This window comes from Abramis brama (genome assembly GCF_963993115.1).
Source record: "Abramis brama genome assembly, chromosome: 7".
NCBI classification, from domain to species: domain Eukaryota; kingdom Metazoa; phylum Chordata; class Actinopteri; order Cypriniformes; family Leuciscidae; genus Abramis; species Abramis brama.
In genome coordinates, this window is record NC_139969.1 from 16,738,769 (window position 1) to 16,766,605 (window position 27,837).

At 36.0% G+C, this 27,837-nt stretch overlaps 1 protein-coding gene across 6 annotated transcripts in view; it reads right to left on the reverse strand.

The window, feature by feature from the left end:
• The window catches only part of astn1 (astrotactin 1), a 271,979-nt gene extending 246,123 nt beyond the window's left edge, over positions 1-25,856 (reverse strand). For 5 of the 6 annotated variants that reach the window (XM_084120760.1, XM_084120759.1, XM_084120758.1 and 2 more), the window contains exon 1: positions 25,308-25,822. In XM_084120760.1, coding sequence (XP_083976886.1) covers positions 25,308-25,599 — 292 coding nt within the window. In that variant the 5' untranslated portion in view covers positions 25,600-25,822. Of the gene's footprint in view, positions 1-25,307 lie in introns of all 6 variants that reach the window. The other variant, XM_084120756.1, reaches the window with a different exon arrangement.
• Positions 25,857-27,837: the final 1,981 nt, after the last annotated feature.

Consider the following 27,837-nt stretch of genomic DNA (forward strand, 5'->3'; position numbering starts at 1 on the left):
TAGAGGAAGCATTTAGACTAAGTGATTTAGGCTAATTACTACTTCCTTATTTTTCAAAATAGAATCAGAAGTGAAATGGATGCACATGCCACTGGAAAAAAACAAAGGGCAATCTGGGAGAATGAATGTGGCTGTCAATTTATAAAATTGCCTGATATATTTGAGACATTCTCAAAAAAAAGTTTAAAAACACTTTGACAACATTAAAGTACTTTTATAATTAAAGGTCTGTAATTGTCAGGTTTGCACAAACGAAGCAGACAAGATGGTAAGTTTGATATTTTAATAGCAGAATGGATCGGATACAGCGTGAAAGGTGAGTAAACAGGAAGTAGATAATTGTATGAAGCTTAACTGAATGATAACCAAGTCTCTCTCTCTCTCTCTCTTTCTTTTGCAGATGCAGATGCAGATGATGACGATCCTCAGAAGATGGACGGAAGACAGGCTGAAGAGGATTGGGAACGGTAGGTATGCAGGTAGGTGATGTAGAGAGTCTGTGTGTCATGGAATGACGAGATCAGACAATGACTGAATGGTGAATGCGGGTAGATATAGGTGAGTGAAGATGAGATCCAGGTGACGGTGATTAGTAATCCGGTGATAATGAACGGGTGAATGACTGAGTAGGCGGAGAGAGGGAACGAGTGGGAGGAGCTGGTGATGTAATCCTGACAGTAATTGTAATCACATTCTAAACTGAGAAAAATAACAATTACCAAAAGTTCTCAGCACATAAAATTTAGGATAATAAAAAATAAAATAAAAAAGTCTGACAAAAGGTCTTAAAAATAAATGCCATATGCCATTTGATTTAAGATTGTTTTCAAATGCAAACACATTTAGACATTTTTGAGTGTGGCCTAAGTGGCATTTTATTTTTTATTATCCTCTATCCTCAGTATTTACTGTCCAACATGTTCCACAGCCTTTTGTCTCTACACTAATCATAGCTTGCTGGGGTGAAAAAACATTTCTCTGCCACCCTGTTGAGCATGTAAAAAATAAATCTTTCAACTTTGAACAGGAACAATACAGAGGGCTGATTCATACTATTCATATTACAATTGTGGCCTCAATCAAAAAGGCTTTATGAAACTCAAATTGCGGCTATTTTTGAAGGTTTCTATACTGTAGCTTGTGATTTAAAAAAAAAGAAGAAAAAAAAGAAATTCCGCAAAAAAATTATAAAATACTAATTATTTGAAATACATATATTTAATGTTTTAAAATAGGGATATAAAAGGACATAATGAGGACAGCTCCTTTCTCTAAGTCAAACCCAGGCATCATTTGCTGGTCCCATAAAGCTCTCACAACCTTGCCAAACCCTTGCCACCTTTTCACACAGTTTGCGTACATCAGACTCTCTGGAGCATTCCTAGAGAAGAATGAATCTTGGATGAAGGACACGGAGAGAATGCAAATGTTCTGTCTGTGTTTCCACTAAACTACAATTTCTCAGCTTCAGTTATGTAGACAGGTCGTCTGTCTTCCTCCTCAGGGGCTGCGTGATGACATCTGTCGCCACATATGGTGGCCAGAAAGAGTGTTTGTTTTTAAATCTAATGATAAGCACGACAGTGGGATCTATTATGTGGAGAAATGATAATGGTATTGCTGATCATATTTTCAGAAAATGTTTTATCCTATTATAGTGCTTGTTGTGTGTTATGGTAGGAAAAATGCAAGAATGATGAAAAAAGGTTTCAAGTGCCAAAGATGGCAGCTAGAATAAAATTGTAGAAGGAAAATAATATATGTTTATGGAAAGGGGGAAGCGCTTTTATGTGATAGAGGCTATTTTCTCTAACGCAGAACAGCCATCTAAAATGATTGCTTTACAGTGATGATAAACACTGACTTTTGCGAGCTAAGTCTTTTGGCACATTTCCTTTTGCACTAGCACTAGGGTCTGAGTGCTCTAATGGCCTCATCTACATAGATCTATAGCTGTATATTTAACCTCCTAACATACTGTGATCTCCTGCCAAGGTGTATTTCAAAGATATTAGGGTATGCTTGCATAGTATTTATGACACCTACTACCTGCATTTGGTTCAATAATGGCTATTCGGGGCTTATTTGATCAGCAAAGGGAAATTTGATCACCAAAACATGTAAATCCAATTGTTATTGGACATGCTGGCGTTCAGACACCTAAAATGGATGGAATAATCTCTAAACCTCTTGTTTTCTGAAAACATTAGCAAGCCTATGGTCAAATTACTAACATCAAATTTAAGAGCCTATTTTTAAAAAAGCACCACTAAACAGAACAGAAGTGTTATTGAGATTCGAGGTTTTATTATATTTTTTTGTATTGATGTCTGTGCATCATTAGGTGATGGAAGAAAATAAATATTGTGTTGCAAGATGAGTCAAGCCTTTCAAAGATAATTCTAAGCAGCTGCTTTACTATTGTGAAATATCCATCTACAAACAATTATGAATTTGAAATAAGATATTGGTAAATATTTAAGCTGAAATAACGCTAATAATATTGTAGTTTTAACTTAAAATCAGCCAATTAGCATATTTTATATTCTAGCTTGTCATTGTTTTAACAAATGTTTTCATTTGTCACACTTCTCACTTGGCTAGATCAGAAATTTGAATATGAATACACAAGGTCCAAGAGCCCAAGCAAATGAAACACTAATCATCATTATTGTGACTTCAAAACAATTACAGTACTAAACAATATAATTTCTTACAGTAGCATGGTTAAAGACAACTTTATAATGTGAATTCACAGTAAAATAAAATGTGCAGTTGATTAACAGTAATTCGTAAGAAAATTACTCTGCATGCACTAATTTCACTGTAAATTTCTGACTACAGTAATTTATTGTAAAATAATACTCTTTAATCCTGTAAATTATGTAATACTGTAAATATATACATGTATATATATACACACACATCTGATTGCAGATGGTGTAGTTAGAAACTAGTTACTAGTTACATGAACCATGTCTACATTGTCTCACCCTCAAACACTGTAGTTGTAGCTGAGGCCTGGAACTAAGACATTTGTTAGTGTTGTTGACATGTTGAGAAGACGCTGTTTTCTGCGCTGCCAAAGCAAATCCACTTTGCATGCTTACAAAGGACTCAAACTGATACAGTACAACTGACGCCATCGTTACCTTCTCGTATCACTGTGTATACAAGCGTCGAGGAAGCATCCACCTTGATTTGCATTTATTACTGCTCACAGTGGCAGGCCATAACTTCCATGATGCAGCTTAATAAAACACTTCCCCCAACACTTGTGTTGCTTTGGAGCATAGTTTTGAGCCCTCCATCTGGTACTCGGCCACATGGCAAAGCCACCATCAGCCAATAATAAACACCTTGAAAAAAATACATGCAATTCTGCCTCCAGGGTCCATCCATCAACCAGATATGGAAGACAGAAAACAAAGTCAAGCGACTGGATGTGTACACTATAAGCAGCCTTTTCTTAAGAAAAGCCGCCTGCAAAACTGGAAGGCTAATTTTGTTTTCTTTACACCTTTCCAAAAAGTCTGAAACTGTTGCTCAATATTTGAGTTAAAGTTGGCTTGGTTGGGTTTCAGCCAGGGCAAACCATCGACACTCATGTCATCTATTTTACTGTATCATCCAACTGGGACAAAAACTAGGTAAGTCCGATCTGGCCCACATTGAGCTCATTGCAAAAAGATTTAGTCTTGTGGCTATCATTTCTGTTCACATCTGTGGTTATCCAGTTTGGAAGAAAAAGATTTACATTAAAAAGCGAAAAGAATCATCTCGACATTTCATGTCAACTTTAATGACTGCTCTATAAAAGAAAATCATTAAAATAATGCTTACAGGCTTAGGAATCCTCAATAGCAACAGATCAATGCCTTCAAAAAAAGCTTTGTATCATAAAGTCAAGATGTAAATGCATGGTGCCTTCAGGCAATACACAGCCTGACTGTATGTGTTGTAAATCTGCATGATTAGGTCATGCCAAAAAAGCTCTTAAGCCTTCAAATTCCCTTAAGCTTTGGAAAATGTGTAATGTTTCGTTAAAAAACCCAGATTGCTTTCAAAGCATTACCCAATCACATTATGACACTGAACAAGAGGGAAGATATTTTTGCTTTCTTTATTTCTCTCATATGTGTCTGAAGTTGAAAGCTAGCTGGCTGTAGCATCTAACAGTGTCCAAGCTGTCAGGAACGAGGTATTTTAATTCTAAGCTTTAGGGGTTGAAAACGTATAGCTAGGTGTCAGTCGATACGGTTCAAGCTTTCATCTGGCAATTAGCCGACTACTGGATTGACAGAGTCTCTATGCCTCACCTGGCTGTTCTTTCCCCTCAAGTTAACATGTCAGTCTCTCCTTCCCTGCTAATAACAGATGTTCACAGATGGCTAGTATGTGTGCTCTTCAATGTCAGACCCATTCGGTTAACCTCTGGTCAGGGCGGGGTTAAAGACAGATTTATCAATGTTATTAAGACCTTCTGGTGTTGTTTACTTCGAGAAAGCAGAGACAGGCTTGTCAGCAGTTCCTTACTTTTTCAACTTAACACCATTTGTTCAATGCATTTCTCAGAGATCAGGAATACATCTAGTTTTTTATGTATAATTTGAACACTTTGAACTGAAGATCAACAGAAAGGGATAGCTTGCCCAAAAATGAAGAAATACTGACATCATTTAATCATCCTCATGCTGTTCCAAGCCCATATCATTTGTTTTGTTTTTGTTTTTATCTGAAAAAATAAAATAAAAATTAAATTACTGTCAAACAATTTTCAAGGCAAGATTTTTAGTGTGAAATTGGATGGGGACTAAGGAAGGTCAAGATCCAAAAAGGCATACTGTAATAGACTTTTAAATCTTCTAAAGCCATACAATAAGTTTGTATGAGGAACAGACTGAAATAGAGGTTATTCATTAAAAACAATGGCTTGAAAATCTTGCTTGAAATTCATTGTATGTAAAGGAGCAGTTTGGACATTTCGCTATAAATAAATCTCCTTTTGTGTCTAGTGGATCAAAGAAAGTCATACAGGTTTTTGAAAGACATAAGGGTGAGTAAATGATACCAGACTTTTTCATTTGTCTGTGAACTATACCTTGAAAATAATAATGTGACAAAAAGAGGTGTAGTAAGCAGTAGTATTCATAATTAACCTTGATTTTGTGCTTTCTGAGCTGACAAATTACATAACTAAACTTTTATAACGGTGTCAAAAAGCTGCCAATTGTCAAGGGGATAGTACTGTAGTATTTTCGTTCAGTGACAACCACTGAGCAAGTTTTCCATGAACCAGCGCAAGGCAATGAAAGTAAAGCTTCTTTGTTTTATTGAAGTTCTCAGACTGCTGTACCTCCCAAGGCGGCGCACTCATGTTGCATTATTGTCAAACCAGGCATTTGAAACTTTGTAAATTATAAATTATAATCAAAGCATGATATCTGCACCACCATGCTCTGACATATTATCCTCTTTGTTGCAACCAGCTGTAAAAAATATGCCTTCTAAATAAACGTGATCTAATTATAGACATTATTGCAAGGGCCTTGGGTGCCTAGCGAAACAATGCAGTTATACCACAGAGAGCAGCGAGTCAACAGTTCAGCCATGCAGATGGAAAGAAATGAGGCTTTTATTAAATATTCTGCGCACAAACAACAGACCGAATTGAGCTGGGAGTGAGCCTACGCTTTCAAACAAAAGTATATCTCAGGAACTAAATGAAAAACAATGACCTGACCTTCAAGAGCACTTGCTCACCTCAAATGGTCCAACCCTCTTTCTGACAGACAGTGGCAGCAATTCTCCAAGGGCATGTTACCATCTCATTCTGACCTAGGGCAAAACTCTCGTCAACCATTTTGGGTTTCTATTTGCTCGCTGCAGACTAGTGAAGGCTGGAACAGAGAGAATGTTGGAAATGAAACATAAAAACAATGACACTGGCATGTTTGTCGTTTGGTTTCAGGTAACAGAAAAACTATTTGTCAGCACACTTCTGGAATGGCCACATCCATTACAGATATGTGTATTAAACAATCATATTGCAGCACGTGAAACGATACGATATGCTCCATTAAATAAACAAGTCTTTGAGCCTGCCCTACGTAATGTGGTTACGTTCGCATAGTTATCAAATTCATTCCACCCTATCATTTTAATGTGCTGCTTTAAGGCATCTGAGGTGAAGACAGACCGTGTGCTAAGCTGTCTGAATTCTCCTCTGAGTACCTGGCAGCATATTTATTGTCCAATACAGCTGTACCCTGGTAAAAGATTTCACCTTGCAATACAATATGTATATACTGCATATATGCACAAATATAAAAATTGTGGAATTGTAATGCATACTGACAGTGCAATAATCGATCTGGGGAAAATTATTAATACACTACTATAGAAGTGCATAAGAGTGTTTTTGGAACAGCATTGCAAATTTGACAGTGGACAATGACATGGCATATCAAGAGACAACTATTCTGACAGCATCATTTTAACATGATATTTCTCAATCACTTTGGCTCAATTCTCAAATTAGACTTTCTTTCAGATCTCAAAACAATTAGTTTCTTGTTCACATCAGATTGAATTTCTTATTGATTTAAGCAAATTGCATGTGTTTGGCACATGCATGCAAAAAATTGCTGTAAAATTACAATGTACAATGTTTGTTTCTGAGAAAAACGGTTTTGCGCTGTAAAAAGCAGCACATGGGGGCAGGGCACCTTCAACACGACACGAGCTCTCATATGCAGAAAGCGGTCAACTGAATCTCTTTAAAACTCTTACCGCCTGCGTCTACTAAACATGTTAAAAAACTGAGTAGTACACTGAAATTGAATCTTACAAATTTTAGACATATAAGAAACTCTCTTATCATTGAGGCATCAAATACCTATTTAAGTGCAATGATTGTTCCACACTTTTTGTATTGCATGACAATTTGGTCTCAAGCGGGTAAGACAGTCTTAAGACCACTTGAATCATTATATAAAACAGCACTTAAGATCCATAATTAAAAAAAAATATCACATCAATATCACCACTGCAAAATAATTACTAAGTATAATATTTTAAATTTTGGAAATTTGATAATGCATTCAAATGTTTGCTTACTTTTTAAAATCATTAATAATGCTGTCGCTCCTCCTCTAAAAAAATGTATTACGCTCAACTTAATAATAAAATATTATAATACAATAAAACTTCTTTTGGCAAATCAACTTCCTTCTTTTGTGGCCATAACTCAGTGGAATACTCTCCCCACACACCTTATTACATGTACAAATCCTCTAACCTTTTCGAGTTTGACAAAAGCATGGTTACTGTCACAACAAAATTGTACACATTTATGAAGTGTGTGTGTGCGTGTGTGTGTGTGTGTGTGTGTGTGTGTGTGTGTGTGTGTGTGTGTGTGTGTGTGTGAGCACATGATAGTTTTAATTGAAAATTAAGTGTGACTGTGGTTGTAAAATTGTATATTTTAATGTTTTGTATTTCACTTGCATGGAATTTTGTTTTATTGTCTTGTTTTATTGCCAAGGGACTACGGGCGGAAAATACCACTTGTGCTACAACCTGGCACAATGCATCTCTCCTTGTTTTGATACAAGGTTAATGTTAACTTGTGCATTGTCCCTGTTTAAATAAAATGAATCTAAAAAAAAGAAAAAAAGAAGAAGAAGGAAACAGTTCAAGATAAGTTCATTTATTTGTTGCTATTTTACTATGTTGCACCCAAATTGTAAAATCGCCTTTTTCGACTGTACTAACGTTACTTGGCGCAAATCGTGTTGCAGCCAGATAGACCGCTCTCAACGGGTGAGGCATTTCACTCAGTGTTCTCCATCAGATTATAACTCTAGGTTTGGGAATAATTGATGACGGGCTGCTGAATTATTTGAAAGATAATGCACATCCGAGGTTGTAATGCAGCCACGACTCGAAGTGCAATTCAACAGCCTCGTCATCAGTTACTCATCCTCAATCACCACACCTCAAGACATTGTACAGATGTTGTATTTCAAGACATCTGTCAGGTTTTTGTCCTATTTCTTATTATCCGATATCATGGGTGTGTGGAAAACACACAATCACTTCCTTTTACACACAGCTAAACTGTCTTGTCTTGGCCCCTGTTTCTGTTAAGATGATATTTTGTTGTTTTCTCTACGGTAAAATCACCCAAAAATGAAAAATCTGTCATTAATTATTCACCCTCGCAGCTCAAAAACTTTAATTACTGAAAAATGCAAGGTTGTGTTTGCAAGCAGAGGAAGTGGTGCTCTCGTGAATGCTCTCAGAGACTGATACGGAAGAGAAGAAAGTGTTGAATAAAGTCGCTTTTTTTTGTTTTTTGGCACACAAAAAGTATTCTCGTCGCTTCATAAAATTAAGGTTGAACCACTGTAGTCACATGGACTATTTTAACGATGTAAATATTATATATATTTACAATGAATGACCTCACCATACCATTGTGTTGCTGAAATGCCCATTACCTGCACCATAAGCCCTTCTATTCAATCTCAGCTCCTGTCATGACCAGACAAGTGCACCGTCTGTGTCATCTCATTAGCCTGGGCTCTCCACAAGTAGCAGTGCAGAACAGTGTACTACATAGAATGTTTCTTTGGTCTGCAATCCAAGTGGTTGAAGGGGAAAGAGATGGAAATGGAGGTAGAAAGGTGTAGCATATAGGCTCGTATACATTTTTAAGAGCACAGGATCACTGTGAGGAAAGTATTAAATGAGCACATTTGAGGGTTTTCTCTCAGAAAGTGATAGAGGAGACACCTTGTTCTTGGTTTGGCATTAAACAGGGTCTCAAAAGTTCTTACTACCGTAAGCTCTCACTGCCACACTTTTCAATTACAGATAAAGCTCATCTCATCATGTACAGCTGTTGAAATGTTCCATCAAAAATATGATGTACAGCTGTACTTCCCCAAGTGTCCTTACAAGCTGCTCCATCTTGAAGTTTCTAATCATAAAACCACTGCTTTTGGCAGGTTAAAAGCAATCCACAAGAACCTAATTTAAAAACATCTGCTTTCTAAGGACAGACAGACAGACAGACAGATACATAGTTAGACAGACAGACAGATACATAGTTAGACACATAGTTAGACAGACAGATAGACAGATAGATAGATAGATAGATAGATAGATAGATAGATAGATAGATAGATAGATAGATCTAAGCTCAAAAAATTTCAAAATCGCTGGTAGCCCTTCGGGCAGGCACTTTTCAGATTTTGGTAGCCCGAAATGAATTTTACTAGCCCAAATAAAAAGAAAATTTTTAATGTAGAAAATTGGTTAGGAGTCAAAACATGAATCAAAAACTTTTTCAAAACACAAATATCAACAATTGGATATAAAATAATCAAATTAGAATTATCAATACAAATATGCATCTGGTTCTAACTGAACTGAAATTTGTGTGACCGGTATGGAACATGAATCAGTCTGTGTCGGTGGCTCAGCCCCCAACGAGGGTATGATAAAAAAAAAAAAAAAAGGTAACACTTTAGGGTCTATTGCTCACTATTAACTAGTTTCATTAACATGCAAATGGCAGGGTTTTATCATCACTGAGGTCCCGAATGTGAGGTAGGCTAGGTAGGGGGGTTCGGGGGTTTATACAATTTTTTTTTTTATTTCTCTGATCTACATATGTGCATTTTAAGATGTTTTGAAGGCCAAAAAAATTCGATAACAATAGCTTTAAAACCATGTCAGCGGACAGTAGATTATTTGTCAATACCTGCTCTCACTTCTTATCCATCTCTCTCATCTTGCCCTGTCTCTTCCCCTCCTAAAGCTGAACTTTTTTAATTTACTGAAGGCTACAAATTGTATTATATTAATTCTCAACATGTACACATTCATTATTAATTTTATGCCTAGCATGATGAAAACGGCTTTGTTAATGTTTCTTGTCCCCTCACAGTGACAGTAAACTAATTATTACATTACATGAGTCACGTTACATAGGCCTATTTTCAGTTCAAAATGGCGAAATTCGACAAAAAGTATATTTGTTTCAAACGAAATCGTTTGCCTGATTATTTTTGTCATTCGTTTCACATTTATGACCTAAAAAACTGTCAAATGTGAAATGTTTAGTTTATCTACTTACATCTTATCTCGCACGACTTAACCGTAAACTGAAGCGTCAGTCGCTCTGCTCAAATTCGCCATAGACATAATAAATACATAGACGCCCTATTGGCCGCTGGATCGTACGTCAACGGCGCCGCCATATTGCGGAGGGCAACTTTCCCATACCTCTCATAACGAGAATTGAAAAAAATGCCTATTTCTTGTGCTGCTTGGGGCTTTACAAATCGCCACACAATTGAAAACAGGTCTCAGGGAATTACCTTTCACAAGCAAAACTGAAAATTTGTTTCTGGTTGCATTTCATTTACTATTTTTATTTTCAGAGGAGAAAGGCCGCAAAATTTAAAAATACTACTGTTATTGTGTCACGAAATGTAGTTTTAAGAGTTTTTCAGTCGACAATGTAGTTGTTTAAAGCTCAAATCTGTGGTTTATTTATAAAGATAGCGCCTTTTTAAAAATGTTATCTGACGGTTTCGGAGTTGTGAGATCCAGCGATCACCGGGCGCTCAGCGCTCATGTACCCCGCCGAGAACAGCCTTACCTCGGCTAGTGCTTCTGACGTTCTGATGTTCGCCGCTGGATCTGATGTCTTTAGTCTAGTGAGAATAATTCGTCTTGTGTTTATCTAACGGGCGATCTTTGGTCTCATTAATCTATAATTTGTTCCTTGGCAGATTGTTTTGGCTGAGGGCAAAGTGAAGTTTCATAACTTTATATATTTAGGCTATTTAACTTTAACGGTGTAGCCTGCTGTATGTTTGACTGAATCGTTTACTTTATTTCTTGACTTGTATAGCTTCTTATACCTTTTAAAAACTGAAATTTAACAAAAAGAGACAGGGTTGCGTCATTTTATTTTATATAGCCTATGTAATAATATTTTAAAATGTATAAATTTACATTATTTATTATTGTTATTATAATAATATACCACTTGCGATTATCAATCTATTATAGTTATGCTGTTAAATTATTTTACTATTCAAGTCAAGTCAAGTCAAGTCAAGTCAAGTGTATTTATATAGCGCTTTTCACAATACAGATTGCATCAAAGCAGCTTCACAGCATTAAACCAAAATAACACAACAAGGTTGTTTCTAGTGTAAATTTATTAATTGATAAAATTAAATTAATATCCCCAAAATATCCCCAACTGAGCAAGCCAAAGGCAACAGTGGCAAGGAACCGAAAACTCCATCAAGTGACCTAATGGTGTCCTAAAACTCCATCATGTGACCTAATGGAGAAAAAAAAAACCTTGGGAGAACCCAGGCTCAGTCGGGGGCCAGTTCTCCTCTGGCATTTATGAACTAGAGGCCAGATTGTAGTTTGAACAGTAAGATTTAAAATGTTATATGAATGCCTGGCTGAAGAGATGTGTCTTTAATCTAGTTTTAAACTGGGAGAGCGAGTCTGAGCAACGAACAGTATCAGGAAGGCTATTCCAGAGTTTCGGAGCTAAATGTGAAAATGCTCTCCCTCCTTTGGTGGATCTGGATATCCTAGGTATGACCAAAAGCCTCGAATTTAGTGATCTTAAAGAGCGCGATGGATTATAGGGCGATAGAAGATCCGTTAAATAGACTGGAGCAAAGCCGTTTAGGGCTTTATAAGTCAGTAGCAATACCTTGTAATTGATACGGAACTTTATAGGTAACCAATGCAGTGATGATAAAATCGGTGTTATATGATCATATTTTCTTGATCTAGTAAGAACTCTAGTGGCTGCATTTTGGACTAACTGTAGCTTGTTTATTGAGGATGCAGGACAACCAGCTAATAAAACATTACAGTAATCTAGTCTCGAGGTCATGAATGCATGAACTAACTTTTCTGCATCAGAAACTGATAGCATATTACGTAGCTTAGCAATGTTTCTAAGGTGGAAAAAGGCTGTTTTTGTAACATATGAAATATGATTTTCAAAAGACAGGTTGCAATCTAGTATAACACCCAGGTCTTTTACTGTAGAGGATAAAGTAACAGGACATCCTACGATGTCAAAGTTGTATTGTGAGAGGTTCTGTGGGCGGTTTTTTGAACCGATAAGTATTACCTCTGTCTTGTCTGGATTTAATAAAAGAAAATTACGCGTCATCCAATCTTTTATATCTTTAACACACTCTGTCAATTTGGATAATTTAGCGTTTTCATCCGGCCGTGATGAAATATATATTTGAGTGTCATCAGCATAACAATGGAAACTAATTCCATGTTTCCTTATAATATTTCCAAGTGGCATCATATATATTGAGAATAATAGAGGGCCTAACACAGATCCCTGCGGCACTCCATAGTTTACTGGAGTTATGATCGATTTTTCTCCATTTAAAGAGACAAAATGGTAGCGGTCAGATAGGTATGATTTGAACCAGCTTAATGCTTGTCCTTGAACACCAGTATAATTTTGTAGTCGATCTAAGAGTATTGTGTGATCTATAGTATCGAACGCAGCACTTAGATCAAGTAAAACTAGTATTGAGATACAGCCTTGGTCAGAAGCTAAAAGTAAATCATTTGTGATTTTAACGAGCGCAGTTTCAGTGCTGTGATGCGGTCTGAATCCAGACTGAAACTTTTCATAGATATCATTTTCTATTCATAGTAACTATTTAACTTATTATTTTTTATTGTCTATATTCTGTAATTGATATTTCATATTCTATTGCTATTATTATAGTATTATACATAAACTATATGCTATTATCAATATATTATTATTATTATTATATTAGTACTTATGATATTATATAATTATACTTTTCATTACTATTTTATTTGCTATATACTGTTTGTTTATTTTATTGACTAAACTATTTACTATTAGCCTACCTCTCACTTTATCTTATATTTACTATTTGCATTGCACTGTAGTTGTACCATATCATATGTATTACCATAAAGGATCCATCAGTTATCTTTGTTATTGCTAAAATCGGGTCAATGACAGAATATGCTTTTCCCACAATAAGAAAACTTTATTTAATTTAATGTGAAAATTAAATTATATCTCAGTATGGGGGTGTTCACAATTCTTATCCAAGAATGAAAAGCCAAATACATGACAAGCCTGAGCTTTGGCCATTCCTTATTAAAAAAAATTTTTTTTATAAGTCTAACTATCGAGATTTTAACTTTTTTGTACACCACATACAAACCACCGAAATCGGTTGATAAATGTAATTTTTTTTTGTTTTTTATACAGAAAAACCGCAGCTCGCCTGTTTACTTGCATTTGATTACAGCGCAGTCTTGCCCTCCACAAAATGGCGGACGCGTTGACGTATCGCAGCAACGTTCCAAAGCGGCCAATAGGGTGTCTATGTATTTATTATGTCTATGAAATTCGCACTCAGCAGCTTCTGTGAACATAAATCCCGCCTACTTTGATTTGATTGGTCATCTCAAATATTGTGATATTGACGAGCAGTGACGGACCAATGATCTCAGATGAACACACACACACACACCCTGTCCTCTCTTTCTGACGTGCGCTCTGCTTGGCGCCGCTGCGGATTGAAGATGAAGAACGCGCTGAATCTGATTATAACAAGACTGACACGAACACTATTTCAGTTAGCCCGTCGGGCAGGCCGGTTATGCATTTTGGTAGCCCGACTGGAAAACACAATAGCCCCGGGACGTCAGGCGATTTTGCGAGCCCTGATAGATAGATAGATAGATAGATAGATAGATAGATAGATAGATAGATAGATAGATAGATAGATAGATAGATAGATAGATAGATAGATAGATAGATAGATAGATAAATAGATAGATAGATAGATAGACAGACAGACAGATTGATTATCATCTTTCTTTATTCTAATACCACTTCAGGAGTCTTCAGAAACACTCCAAAATACAAAATCTTATCAGTCGGCATCCGAGTTTGGGTTTCACTTAGCCTAATACACATCACAGATTCACTGTGGAAAAAAACACAATGTCAAGAACAAAACCCTCTAATCTTTAGAATTTCAAGCTTCATTTATCATGAAGTCTCACTCTCTTATTTGAGGAAAATAAGAGAGACTGTTCATTAGTAAGCTTTTAGTCCAAGTTTATGCAAACGAGCTAACATAAGCAGCCCATTCTTCTTGATTATCTCCTTGAAAGTTTGCATCGTTTTTGACTTGAAAGGCATTCATGGATTCTTCAAAGTTGTGTGAATAAGGGGAGGATGTCAAGGTCGACAAGTGAAGATTGTGGCAAATTGAGAAGATGATGAACTGTGGCTCGTAAAAGCAAGGGAAAAAACACACTCAGCTCAAGTACCCAGTGAGTGGAGGTGGGAAGTGTCCATTAGAGATCCCTGTGTGGGTCACTCTCCTTTTCTTACACACTCGGTACATTTTACACTTCATATCCAGCCCTGACATTAGAGATCAATACAAGCAGAACAGATAGTTGGCTCTGCTGTTAGATGTTTTATAGGGTTCTTCATTGTTCTAAAGTGCCACAAGTAGGCTAAAGCATGGACAATGAAGCTGGTAAGATGGTATGCAGTTCAGGCTATGAATTAAGCCAGAAACACAGATAAAAAAACGGGGGACTCTACTTCTAATGGTCATCATAAATGACCATATCTTTATCATCCACTGTAAAATGTAACTGTAAAACAAATGCTAATCTATTGTCAAAAATATCTACACTCCCATTATTTTTTAAAGAAATTAAAACTTTTTCATCAATGACGCATTAAATTAATCAAAAGTGACAGTTTTTAAAAAGACATTTATAATATTACAAAAGATTTATATTACAGATTTAAATATAAAAAACAGCAAATATATATATATATATATATATATATATATATATATATATATATATACACACATATATAAATTAGAAGACAATCATTTTAAATTATAATACTATTTCACAATATTACTGTTTTTACTGTATTTCTGATCAAATACTGAAATGCAGCTTTGGCATAAGAGATTTCTTTCAAAAAATATCTTACTCACCAAAAATTAAAGTTATGTCATAATTTACAAAGTAAGGTTGTTGTTGTTGTTTTTTTTTTTTTTTTTTTTTTTTTATAGAATTATCCATTTTTGGGGTGAAACATGCTTTTAATGATTTAATATAGCTAAAAATTATTTTAAAAACATAAAATAGCACAAGGTATATAGGGGAATTAGGACTTGACTCTGATTCAGTCATTGAACATAACTTATTCCCTCTAAGTAGTTAGTGCAGATCAATCTGAGCTTCTGTATACACATTTGTATGAAGAGAAATGGACTGAATTTTATAGTGTCCAAGTTCACCAGAGAAAAATTGATCACTCTAAACGTAACTTCACACAAAACACGACTAACCAACTACAACAAAACGACTTAAATAATTGATAATATCAACTATGATACATCCCTGTAAATCCCCATGCTTTTTGCATAAACTATTCACATAATGTTTTTTTTTCCCCCACAGAATTTTAATATCAGTATCAAATAAGAAATGGAGGATTGTACACAGATCAAACAATCTCCTGACCCTGGCTAGACAGGGAATTCATTTGCTAGTCATTTCAGACACTCTTTCTTAAAACTGATATGGTTGGCTAACAGAAGTTATGCTGGATCTGCTAGAGATTTTAGAAACACAAGGGCTTTGACATTGAACTTCTTAACAAAGAGAGTCCATCAAGATTCACCTAGGCACCTCATTTTATTTTAAGTGAACAAAGGAGACTGACAATGAAAATCCCCTTGAAAAAGCTGTAGAAGAACTTTTTCATATAATAATGTCAAATGTGTCAGAGTTGTAGTGAAGTGAATGCATTCTCACTGACTGCGTCATGTTGCAGCGCTGCTGCCAGCCTCTATAGAATGCCTTAGAACTTAAAAGACAAACCATAAAACAACATGTTAGAAAGTAGAATGTTTCTAGAATTATAACTACCAATGTGGGCAATTTAATTGACTATGTGCTCAATTTTATATGCAAACAAGCATGCATGTAGCTATATTTGCATTGCTTGAGGGTTTCAATTCATTAGCTAGCCTCCAGCTATAACTGCACATAACTGCTAAAATGCTGCATCTATTTACCTGCTAAAACTACTGAAGTGATAGTAAAACCTGTGCAGAATAATAATAATTGTAGCCCCAGGTGCTGAACAAGCCATTATGAACAATAAAAGTTAAATATAAGTAAATGTCACAGCCATAAACAGTAATTAAAATGCATAATCGTATAACAAAAGAGTCCAAAAGAGTCTGAAGACCAGTTAAACCATTCATTATCTGTCATTAAATGTTTTTTTTTTTGTTTTTTTTTGAGGATTCATGATGTCTTTTTTTTCCCTGTTTGCTCAAAGAACTACAGGTAGCAACACGTGGCGTGTCATACATTATACCAGCAGCCTGTTAATGCAACTGCACTTTCCTTCAAAATAAAGTTTGCAGAAGCCAAGCTCACTCTTTGTTTGCTTGTCCTGTGCATGGCCCTGCTGACAACACGTGAGTGTGCATAAATATCTTCAATTCCTCTGCGAATACCTCAAGGTTTGCTTTGCGTTCTCATATGCAGACACTCGAAACAGTGTCATCCTTGGGATGATTCAGGGAGTGACTGATCAAAATTCTTCACCGTATCTCCTGGATTTTATTCTTTAAAGGGATGTTGTTCAAAGTCATCATGGACTATTTTCTCCTGAAAGCTGTGTGTTGTTCCACATAATCCGAGAATGTAGTTTCTGTTGTTGAGGGAAACTGAAGGGACTCAAAGGCTAAAGACATTGAAAATTAAACAGCAGTGTAAACTGTGACGGAAAGCAAAATCGGACATCATCCATTTGCTTGTCTTAAAATGTTTCTACTTCAATGTCTGTACTTACATGCTACATTTTTCCAATTGTTATGATTTAGTCATAACAAAGGCATTTCCTAAGACAACTATAATCGCACTATGCAAACACCATGGAGCTGTTTGTTAGAAACACAAAATTAACATACATCGATTGTGACAGAGATGGGACTCGAAGCCAATGCTTGCGATTATAAACTAAAAGATAATTTACATTTGATTCTTTTCAGATGTAGTTGGGTAGAATTGCTGTTTCTCTCCTGAGGTGGAAGCAGAATGTCACCACTCTTCAAGGTATCCTTTAAGCGCCAGCTCTTGTTGCTATGGAAACCATTCATTGCCACACAATCTTCCTGTGCCGTCTCGCAGAACCTTCCTCACAAACACACAGTAAATCTCACCTCTAAATCCTGGATTTAACTGAGAGAGAGAGTCGAAACATGGATCATTTTTATCTTATTGTATTTGCTTTACTTCAGTACACCCCTATAGGAAAGGTCAGACAACATATTCAATTATAATCTCCTATTTTCTTTATAAATTATAATAATAATACAGCTCAAAAGTTAAGAGGCAATACATTAACAAAAAAGAAGAAAAAAAAGAAATGAATGCTTTTATTCAGCAAGCATGCATCAATTTGGTAATCAAAAATTACTTTTTAAAACAAATGCTGTTCTTTTGAACTTTTTGAAGATTTCCACAAAAATATTAGGAGCACAACTGTTTTTAACATTGATAATAACATAACATTGATAATAAGAAAATGTTTCTTGAGCAGCAAATCAGCATATCAGAATGATTTCTGAATGATGATGCAGAAAATTCAGCTTTGCATCACAGGAATAAATTGCATTTTAAAAATATATTAAAATAAAAAACATATTTTTAAAAAAATTGAACTAATATTTCACAATATTACTATTTTACTGTATTTTTTCACCACATAAATGCAGCCTTGGTGAGCTTTTGTAAAAACATTTAAAATTCCAGCAGTGACATCATAACTCATGACATCACAAACTAACAAGATAAAAAAAAACTGTGCTTCACAATTCCTGTGAAAACAACAGTAGTGAAGACAACATAGGCCATCGCAAAAAACAGTGATGACTAAAATAAGGATGAAGATGCTGCAATATGTTTACTAAACATGTTGTGGTTTATCATGAATCAGCTTCAGGGCTCCATTCTTTTCAAATCAATAATATGCTATAGCCAACACTACAATGAAACAGAAGCCAACTAAAGCAAATAAATAAATAAACATTTTTCAGATAGGATTTCAAATTTCATCATTAGGTTTTAAAACACGTGGAGGCAATATGTGTTTTAAAACCTCCACGTGTTTTAAAACCTAATGATGAAATTTGAAATCCTATCTAGGAAAAATGTTTATTTATTTATTTGCTTTAGCTGGCTTCTGTTTCATTTTAGTGTTGTCAGCATTGTCTGCATTCGTCTGAATGAAAACCTTTTCAACAACGCCTCTTCTATGTGTGACTCTTAGCCAAAAATCAATTAAATGTGGAACCGAGTTCAAAACTAAAACTTTAATTCTAGACTTTTCCTTTAGGGAATCCCATTGCCATAGTCTGCCCCTTGAAGTTATTAAAAGCAAAAGAGGTCTTTGGTGTATCCTCGTTTAGAGAGCTAAGTAAATGAGTGTGTGCAAGAGCAAGTGAAAGTGTGTGTGTGCGTGTGTTTGTGAATGCATTTGTAGACCGTACCAATTACCCTAATGTATCCAATTAAAAATAGCTTGTTCAAAGACTAGTGGCGGCTCTGTAAAGACTGCATTTATAATCAGGAAACAAGACCACAGAGCGAAGGGAGGGACGTTCAAACACCTTAGGCAACATTTATAACACTGACTTGAAATTACTCCCCATGATCATTCCAATCAATCTTATGCAAACAACGAGCCTTTGGAGGAGGTAGAGGCTGAAGGAACAGAGGAGACTATCTAGCAAGAGTGAGATTTATGAAGTAAGGCAAGGTATAGTCTGTCTGAAAGAAATGAAAAAGCACTTAGTCCAATGTGAATTACTAAAGCAAAAAGGATGCCAGAAAGAATATATTTGCAAACAGGTTTCCCATGTCACCTATTGGACAAAAACAAATAGTCACACCCCAATCTCATGCCAGACCAGAAACTAAAAATGGCTTACTTCACTGCATATTTCTTCTTCATTCCTATTTCTACTGTATGTATTCTGGGACCCTCATCCACAATGAATATTGAGTTTGGTAAGTCTATAGTAGGGCTGGGGCGGTTACCGCATTACCGCAATACCGCGGTCACATGATGCCTACCGCGGGTCTGAGCTCGTCACCGTCATCACCGCAAAAAAAAAAAAAAAAAAGCATTGGCCTGCATGTGTGCACGTTGTGTCTAATTACATTGATTCTAATGACATGGATTGTGTCTAATGACATTGTGTCTTACATAAGTTTTGTTTAGAAAACCTTGAATCCATCAAAAGATGGAGCACATCCGACCTTTCGCGAGATGGGGAGCGCAATGTTCCATGACACATAATAACATTCCATTCGTATTGACTATTAGGCCTATATGCGAGAGTACCTACAGACATCCCAAGTCTCCCAGAAGTTCCGGGAGTCTCCCGCATATTAATAGCGGCTCCATGATGCCCGCAAATTAGTTAAAGGTGCCCTAGAATGTGAAATTGAATTTATCTTGGCATAGTTAAATAACAAGAGTTTAGTACATGGACATGACATACAGTGAGTCTCAAACACCATAGTTTTCTCTTTCTTATTTAAATCTCATTTTTGAAAAACACCCCTGAAAAACAGGCGAATCTCCACATAACACCGACTGTGACGCAACAGTCGGGATCATTGATATGTACGCCTCCAAAAATTTGCATATGCCAGCCCATGCTCAATGCCAGACGGAACTGCGCAGCCGAATCATCGGAAGTTCTGCAGGTGAAGAAAAAACAAGCAGGAGGAGGATTATAGGGAAAATGGCAGATCTATCTATAATCTATCTATCTATCTATAATCGGATACCGCTACAGTTTAATTCAAAGTTGTTAGTTGCTCTGCCCATTTCACCACGGACTGTTTTTCTAACCTGGAACAATATCAAGCAGCCAGGCTTCTCTCAGCGTCTCATACTGACGAAGGGGGCAATTTCAACTAACGTTATATTCCCGCAAGCGGTAAGTAGTGATTTTATTAACGATAATTTACACTGTGTTATCTAGATCCAGCGCGATATTGTTTTTTCCTCGAGAGACATCATGGCTTGCAAACGAGCGAACGAAGCATGGCAGTTGCTCAGTGTTTGGATGTACAAATGAACACAAAAGTATTTTTTTAGTTCCTTCATCCGAGCCTCTGGAGAACCATGAGTTATGTGAATTTCTGATGTGTAATTGTTCAAGTTCAGACAGATAATCTTTCTCTCAAAGTCGTTCAATACTGTTTATGCATCAGTAAATCAAGCCAGTTACTAAACGCTCAACTTCACGTCGTTTCTCGCAGAAACTGCGTATAAAAGCTGTAATAGTAAAAGTTTTCCAGATAGCTCTACATGTAATGCCAGATATTTCATATGCAAGCATGTCAGCCAATCACAGCAGTGGGCAACAACACTGAAGTCTCACAGCAGACACGCCCCTTCAAACAGAGTGTTCAGATCAAAGGATGAAATCAGGCTAGGAAATATGCCTTTTATTTCTAAATTATAACAAATTTTGATCTAAAAAACATACTAACATTATAAGGGCACCCCCAGGAAACATTATAAAATAATAAAATAATCCATTCTAGGGCACCTTTAAAATCTCCCGGAATCTAGAGCGCCTGGTCTATTTTTTGCTGCGCCGCTTACGCTGAATTAAAGTGACAATACATTGATCATGGCCAAAATACACCGCAGTTTTACCCAAAAAGCGCATTGATGATATATTGTGTTTTAAACAGTCAATCAAATGACCAACATCAATTTAAAAAGAAAACAAATGTCCAAAAACAAACTTGTTGCCCGAACAATAAAAACAAAGACGAACCAAAAGTTATATAAATGAAATGATTAATAAAATAAGCTTCTTGACAAGTCTTTTCTCTTAAATGTATTTGAAAACGAAATAAAGCAATGCCAACTTACCCTGATTATAGAGTAGCCTACTCTGTCTATACACCGCGCGTGACAAACGCTGCTAGTGTGAAAGCAAAACGCTCGTGTCCTGCTCCTGCTCACCATATGCACTGCTCCTGCGCTGCTTACGCTCTGCTAATGCGTGCAGTGTGAAACCGGCGTTATGCTTGACGCGCTCGCCGTATACTATTCTTTGAAACGACAGCGGGCGACTCGTCCTCTAAACCATCAGGAATCAGCAGTGAGAAGAAGTAATAAGGTACACTCGTGAATGTTTATTTTAGAACAACACTTTAGTACACCAAACTACAAAAGAATTGTGTAAGCAGTAAACCTTGAGATTATTAGGCTACCTGTGACATTAGAAACGTAACCTACAACTTAATTAACGTTATCTTACATACAACATTTTCATTTAGTTTTGTGAACATTTTTATAAAACATGGCTATTTATTTGTATTTAAAGGGCTTATGTCTACTATTGTAGGATTATTTAGTTTATTTAAGCAACTAATTTAGACGCAAGAACTGGGTGCGGGTGCTGTGAGATGTACAGATTTGGGGGGGTTGATTTAAAGCGGTTTACCGCTATACCGCGGGAATTTCTTGCTTTTCAACCGCAGTAAGAAAAAATCCATACCGTCCCAGCCCTAGTCTATAGGTGAACAGATTAAGATAAAAAAATAAAAAAAAATCTTGAGACTGGTTTCAAACATTAAATCCAATACATTCACAAAAAAAAGTTATGATAAAGATTTTTTAAAAAAAGTTTCCCAGTTTCCAAAAACCTAGAAAATTCTATTTTGGCCTATATAAAGACCAGCAGGTTTCTGCAGAGGCGGCGCATGCTATTTTTGAGTGTTTTATGCACTCTAAAGCGCTGAGCTTATTTTAATTCTGTAGGCTAAGTATTAAAATCCTGACTACTGAGAACTTTGTGCTATGAAAAATGCAGTCGCATCTAAACATTGTTAACAACCTGAAATCTGGTTACCTCTGCATGCTGACACCATTTTTTAGACTCTAAGGATTTCTAGTTATAAATATGCAGGTCCTCATGCATTCAAATATCACTGTATGCAGATCAAACTGTGCTATTCCCAGGTGTAACCTTTCATAAGTTTGCAAGAGTATGTAAGCATAAATTACATCACAAATTATTTTTTTATAAAGTACAATAAATATTGAAATTAGAATATGTGTCTATCATTTATGTATATTCTTTATATACACAAATAAATGCAATGGCGTAGCAATCAATAAAACTTAGGAGGCAATGTCAATGTCCCACACCTTTACCTTTAAAGTCACTATTGAGCTAAATATAATTTTTTTTCTTTTAAAAAAAAGATTTGCCATTTCCCCATGTTTACTTCCTGTCTAATATTTTTTCCAGACATCCCTAAAGTGAGAAACAACATGACATATTTGACAATGCTATGGCAGTGCCATATAAACAGTCAACCCCAGCACAAATGTCAGAACTACTCTATGACAGCCACAGACATTTCACACTATATCTGATTGCCTAGAAATGACTTATACAACTGTCAGAGTGAGCGGCAGACGTGCATATAGTGTTCAGCACCATGGACAGCGGCCAGTGAAGCTGCTTGTGATAAATGATGAACACACAGTATTTCCCCCACACAGTAGTTCTTTAAATTACAGTTAAAGCAAACAAAAGTTTGATTTTTTTTTTTTTTTTTTTTTTTGTCTTTAAATACATCAAAAGAATTGGGAAGATCAAGAATATATATGCAGTTTAGTATATATATATATATATATATATATATATATATATATATATATATATATATATATATATATACACACTTTAGTTTAGGGTCCTATTCATAAAACACATATTAATGGCTAATTCTGCATGACCATATTCTAACTTAACAACTACCTTGCTAACTATTAACAAGCAGTAATTAGGAGTTTACTGAGGCAAAATTCATAGTTAATAGTGAGAATTGGAACCTAAAGTGTGACCATATAGACAGACAGACAGACAGACAGACAGACAGACAGATACAGTTTTTACAGTGTATGGATGGATGGACATTCATTTCTTTCTCCAAAAAAAAGGCTGACCAGACATGGTTGTAACACTTTCCAGTGTACTTCTGGACCCACAAAAACTTCACAAAATGGGGCTGTTTATATACCCCATTTGACACACACACAGGGGCGGATTGGCAATCGGGAATACCGGGAACAATCCCGAAAGGCCGGTCCATTTCAGGCCGAACTGGCCGGTGGGCAAAACATTTTTTTCAAATGATTAGCTACCGTACCGGCCTGGCCGGCCGCTCAGCTGCAGCGGAACGCTGTGTGTCTGTGTGTGTGTGTTTCAGACCGGGCCAAACCAATACTTCCAATTTTGAGGGGGGATATGAGCGGCCCCTCCCAACTTGGACTGATCCTCGTTTTTCCTGACATCCGATTGGCTCAAAGGCGCGGGCGCCGATCAAAGGAGTTTACTTTTGGTTCGGTTTGGGTTTGTGTGAATACAACAGAGAGACAGACGGTAAGAATGGCGGAAAGAAGAGAAAGAAATGGGTGGGGCCGAAAAAATACGAATGGAAAAAGAAAAAATTACTGTCATTGGATTAATATTATAACTATTATTATGTAGTAGGTGTAATGTAAATAGACACTGTAACTAAAAGAGGTTTGAATTTTTCTTTGTTTAATTTGCACACTGGATATGGTTTGGAGCTTTTAATTTTGAACTTTCAAAGTGCACCAGATTGATGAATTTAACATTAAAATGCACAAAATTTTCTCACGGGGGGGCATGCCCCCGAACCCCCCTAGAAGGACCGAGGTCCACCCATCACAGTTTTACCAAAAATCCTGTAAGAAACACTTGTATTGCTATGCCAATGCAGATTACAGCTTGTTTTAGCATTCAACACTGTGTAGTATAGTTGGACCGTATTAATAAATGTCACATTTTTACTTATTTCATCTGTTAACTATCACTTGTTCCTATACTCACTCATTACATGGCATTAGTGGTTTTAATGAATAGGAGTTGGTATGCATATAATTAAGGGCGTGCAAAGATGGGTGGTGTTTTTGATTATATAGTGGGCCGGTCTGGGCCAAAATGCCCGGGCCGATTTTTTGTCCCAGTCCAGCCCTGCACACACACACACACACACACACAGAGAGAAACAAACAAACAAACAAAAACATTATGTATGTCTATTTAGTTGCTCTTTTAAATTAAAAATCACATGTAAATGTTAAACTTTTTTTAATTAACATGTTTAAAGGCATGGGGATGGCATAATGATTGCTTTGAACAAGTACATCTAATTACCACAAAAAAATTTGTGCACAAAAACAATTCAAAATGTGCAATAATTAATTGTGGTAATCAAACTCAGTTCAATGTCCCTGCCAACTCGTGCAAATAACAACTGCACACTTTGACACGAAGGCACACGGTTTAGTGTTACAGAATGTTGCATATTTAAACTACTATTTCTTCTGGTTTACAGCAGACAATTATGGAATATCAAAGTTCTTCAACATGGTTTATATTATATCAAAGGCACTGAGTTACAGATGTTGAAACAAAATGTGTTACAACACTCCCTGTTCTTCAATGTAGTTGTAAACATTAATATAACACTGGAGGATGAGACTGCTTGACACATTTGTGTAAAATAAATTTGAGACAAACTTAGAAACAAACACAAACTATCTATCTATCTATCTATCTATCTATCTATGGAAATGAATAAAAGCATAATTTGTTTTTGCTGTTGTTGTTTGCTTTTTTGCTTGTTTTCTGTTTTTGTTTTTTTTAGAGTTCACAACAGGTGAAGCTATACATGGCACAAACTTCACACAAGTTTACACAAGAATGTTTTCTCACAAGAATGTAGCCCAGTGACCACTTAGTCTCTATAGGATAACAGCTGTATATGTCACGCATGTTCATAATTATAACAACTGTTTGCATGTCTCACCCTGCCTAACGAACACCATGCTTCCTATTGCGCAAATGACACATATCTGCAGGTTACCGCGTATTAATCCGGACGAAAAACATAATAGAACTGATATATTTGAGTTTCTGCACTAGGCCTGCATCTGACAGGCTATTTCAATTTAAAATCACAATAGTTTATCACAATCAAGTTCAAGTATATATCTTCAACAAAAAGTTAAATTGATTATAAATAACAGCACTCACCCAATACAAAGTACGGGAGCTCGGTATTTTCCAAGTCGTCAACAACGACTATTTCGCCCGGAAAATCGTTCCTGACGGAGAATAACAGCTTGGGCTCGGAGGCCGACGGGCTGTGCATGATGCTCAGGTCGTTCTCTCGCAAAAACGGCAAAGCGGATACCGTAACGCTTTTCATTTTGCACTCCATGTCTTGAGACTGATCTTCTTCGCCGTTCAGACATTTCACCCCAGCGGAATTGAAGATGACAGTCCAGAGAACGCCGATAAGCAGACCGGAGTGTGGTAGTAGCATCTTGCCGGAGACTGTGTAGCGGTTGTCAGGCTGCGGCAGTCGGTCAGCTGCACACTGGGAGCTGGAGGAGGAGGAGGAGGACCGGGGAATGCGTTAGCAACACACTAATCTAGATGTTTGCGTGAAAATACACGATAGAGGCAGGATTTAATATTCAGATATTCTCCATCCAACGGCTAAATATTCTTGTTGTCATCATAACACGACTCGGCTTAGTGATGACAGCGAGAGAGGCGGAACACCGCAGCAACGGAGCCCGTTATTGGGCTTCTCCAACTCAAGCCATCAATAACGATTTTTCTTGTTGCAGTGGATAAAAATTAGCAAGAGCTACATAGTCCTGTAACACTTTTAAAACTGACTATTGTTTGACATTATTTCTACTTTATCCATTTAATTGCCCTCATATCCTCGAGTTTGTTGTTTTATCTTAGTAAAAATACTTACGCTCTCTTTTTTCTTCTGTTTTTTTTTTTTTAATTTAACGCCATTCTATAGCCTATATAATTTACCATTTTCATGGTAGTTTATAGGAAACATGTGTTGCCTATTTGTTGCATATTTTTATCATTTATACTCTGATTTACATTAGCCTACACATTAATTAGCTAAAACATAAAACAGTAAAAATGAGTTTATAGATAAAGTCATGAATGTAAAGAAAAAATAAATATGCCTCGGTATAAACCTCCCTATTGAGGAAAAGTAGAAATATCTATACAGTGTCAACATCAGATACTTTTACAGTAAACTGTCAAACTATGTTTAAAAATATATAAAACAGTAACAGGACATTCATTGAAGAGCAATTTAAATAATAATTATATATTATTTTATTATATACTTTTTTTTTTTATTGGTTGAAATGGATACGGTTCTTCTTTCTGTATCGTAAGCTGAAGATAAATGCAAAAAATGAGCATCAGTAGAGAATGTGAGAGTAAGTTTTATAGTTCACTGACCACTGAGGAAAGAAGAGCAGAACTGAAGCCAACAGCAGCTGCAAGCTCTGAAAGAAGGAAGAAAGGAAGAAAGAGAGGAAAAAAGAAGCAGGGCAGTCTGCCCAAAGAATGATCTCCCTGTGTAATCTTGAGCTTATACCAGCACTGAAGCAAGGCTTTAGCAAAGTGTGAAGCACTTTTGTGATGAAAGGGCACAGTACTCATTTCAGCTTTGACCTGCTCAATAATTGAACTTTGAGGGCGTTCGGGGGAGAGAGGGGTATCGACACACTTGTGGTCCCATTGCTGTGATATCCTGCTCTCTTTTAGGGTTCTTTCTGCAACACTCGCTAAGCTATTACTGCTTGTGGTTTACACATATATAAAGGCAACTGGAATAGAGAACTGTCAAAATGGCATAATCACATTATTCTGCTGAGGATGTGTCTTTGTTGCCATCATTATTACATTCTAAAAAGGCAGATTATATGATTATTCGAGATGCTGATGATAATAACAATATTATTATTATTAAAAATAACATGTAAAAAGAGAATATCACTCAATTTCAATTAAAATTAAATATAATATAATATAATACAATATAATATATATATACATAATTTTATATATAATTATATATACATATTTATATAAATAATAATAAATAGTGATAATACAATTACTATTATTATTATATTATTATATATCCCGTGGTAAATGCTCTCTCTAAATGGATAAGTGATGCTAGATTCAAATTTTAGCTGAGAAATTGGAGCACCTATAAGCATGTTTTGAGGAATCTAACTAGAAATGACACAAATTATTGGCCCTTTACTGGCATTGGCGGCAATACTGGTAGGCAAATGTGTACACAGATGACTGGAATGCCTCCATTAGTTGAAGTACAGTCCCATCTTTAAATAAAAATAAATAAACAGACAAAAAGACAAAAAATTGTCTGGACTGTTACTCTGAATAGACATGGGTCTGTTATGGCAACTACATACATTTTAGGTATCAACATAACACAAAACATATAATGGCCTTCAAATGAGCATCATATGCAATCCAACGAAAATTGAATCTGAGCAAGCCACTCTAAAATATTCCTAAACTGCTCAAGGAATTAGCAACCAAGACATATTTTTAAAAAGTGACACCTTTTCAAAATGCTAGTTGCTTGATAGAGCACACTGAAAAGCAAATCTTGAACTGCATGTGCTGTGGTTTATGATAATGACAGAAAAGATACTGTAAAAAATCATGCTCTGTGGTGAAAGGAATATACCACTGA